This window comes from Rhinopithecus bieti, unplaced genomic scaffold (genome assembly GCF_001698545.2).
Source record: "Rhinopithecus bieti isolate Rb0 unplaced genomic scaffold, ASM169854v2 scaffold_14549, whole genome shotgun sequence".
Taxonomy (NCBI): Eukaryota; Metazoa; Chordata; class Mammalia; order Primates; family Cercopithecidae; genus Rhinopithecus; species Rhinopithecus bieti.
This window is the reverse complement of record NW_016808027.1, coordinates 499,481-500,864: the sequence shown is the minus strand read 5'-3', so window position 1 is coordinate 500,864 and position 1,384 is coordinate 499,481. Positions and strand designations below refer to the sequence as shown.

Sequence of the window (1,384 nt, the reverse complement as noted above, 5' to 3'; positions counted from 1 at the left end):
AGACTTCTCCTGAGGATGGAATGGGATGGGATGCGATGGAGAAAAAGCTGGTCCCACAGGACCTACAGGGGTGGTGACACAGCCGGGTCTAATGGAACTAGGGTCGCAGAGGAGAAAGCAGAGACCGGGGATTTTCCAGTCTCTCTGCCTTAGGAAGAGGCCGGAAAATAAGTAACTTTCTCAGCCCACCCCTCATCCCTTCCTTCTGTAGTAGGAGCAGCTCTAAAGTCCTCCCCAACCCCCGAATTCTCCCTGGTGGTGACCCACCTGCCCGCTCTCCGCAGCCGGGCCCCGCCCCACACGTGCTGGAGAGGGAGGAGGAAGGACCCAGCTTAAATGTGGGGGGTGGAGGAGGGGGAAACCAAGTCGGAGTCTGCAGGAGGCAAACTTCTCAGCAGCCCGGGTGGGCGGGGGCGGAGAGGGTGAAGAGAAAGGGCAGCAGCCGACAGCCCTGATTCTTGGGAGCCTCCCACCCCGCCTCCCACGGCGAAGAGGGAGCGGAGACTCTGCTGGGGGCGGAGGAGGAGGCCGGGAGGCGGGGAGGGGGGAAGCAAACCCTGCCCACTCGGCTCCGAGCCTGGAGCGGCCGCGGAAGTCGGAGGCCGGCTCGCAGGGCGAGGGCACCGGGGGCGGGGGGCTCCGCTCCCCGTCTGACCCCTCTCGCCCCCGGCCAGTCAGCCAATAAGTACGGCTCCTCGGACTTTCGAGACAACGAACGGACCGACCGGGACTGCCAGCCGCTCCGGGTCAAGGACTCGCCCCACCCGTGCCCCCCACCAGGCGCTCCCAACTCACTGGTGAGCGCTGCGGCCCGGGCGCTGGATGCGGGGGCGGCCGCGATGGCCCCGCGCGCGGGACAGCTGGGGCTCCACGGGCTGCTGCTTGTGGCGGCGGCGCTGAGCCAGCCCGCGGCACCCTGCCCCTTCCAGTGCTACTGCTTCGGCGGCCCCAAGCTGCTGCTACGCTGCGCGTCGGGCGCCGAGCTCCGCCAGCCTCCGCGGGACGTGCCGCCCGACGCGCGCAACCTCACCATCGTGGGCGCCAACCTGACGGTGCTGCGCGCGGCCGCCTTCGCCGGCGGGGACGCGGACGGGGACGGGGACCAGGCGGCGGGCGTGCGCCTGCCGCTCCTAAACGCGCTGCGCCTCACGCACAACCACATTGAGGTGGTGGAGGACGGCGCCTTCGACGGGTTGCCCAGCCTGGCGGCGCTCGACCTCAGCCACAATCCGCTGCGCGCCTTGGGCGGTGGCGCCTTCCGCGGGCTGCCCGCGCTGCGCTCGCTGCAGCTCAACCACGCGCTGGTACGGGGCGGCCCCGCGCTGCTGGCCGCGCTGGACGCTGCGCTGGCCCCTCTGGCCGAGCTTCGCCTGCTGGGCCTGGC

The 1,384-nt window shown here is 70.3% G+C and overlaps 1 protein-coding gene across 1 annotated transcript in view; it reads left to right on the top strand.

Moving 5' to 3' along the window:
- Positions 1 to 595: 595 nt before the first annotated feature.
- TPBGL (trophoblast glycoprotein like) overlaps positions 596 to 1,384 on the top strand; it is a 1,865-nt gene continuing 1,076 nt past the window's right edge. Inside the window, exon 1 of the mRNA XM_017885208.1 lies at positions 596 to 1,382. Within this exon, the coding sequence (XP_017740697.1) occupies positions 840 to 1,382 (543 nt within the window). The 5' untranslated portion in view covers positions 596 to 839. The remainder of the gene's footprint in view (positions 1,383 to 1,384) is intronic.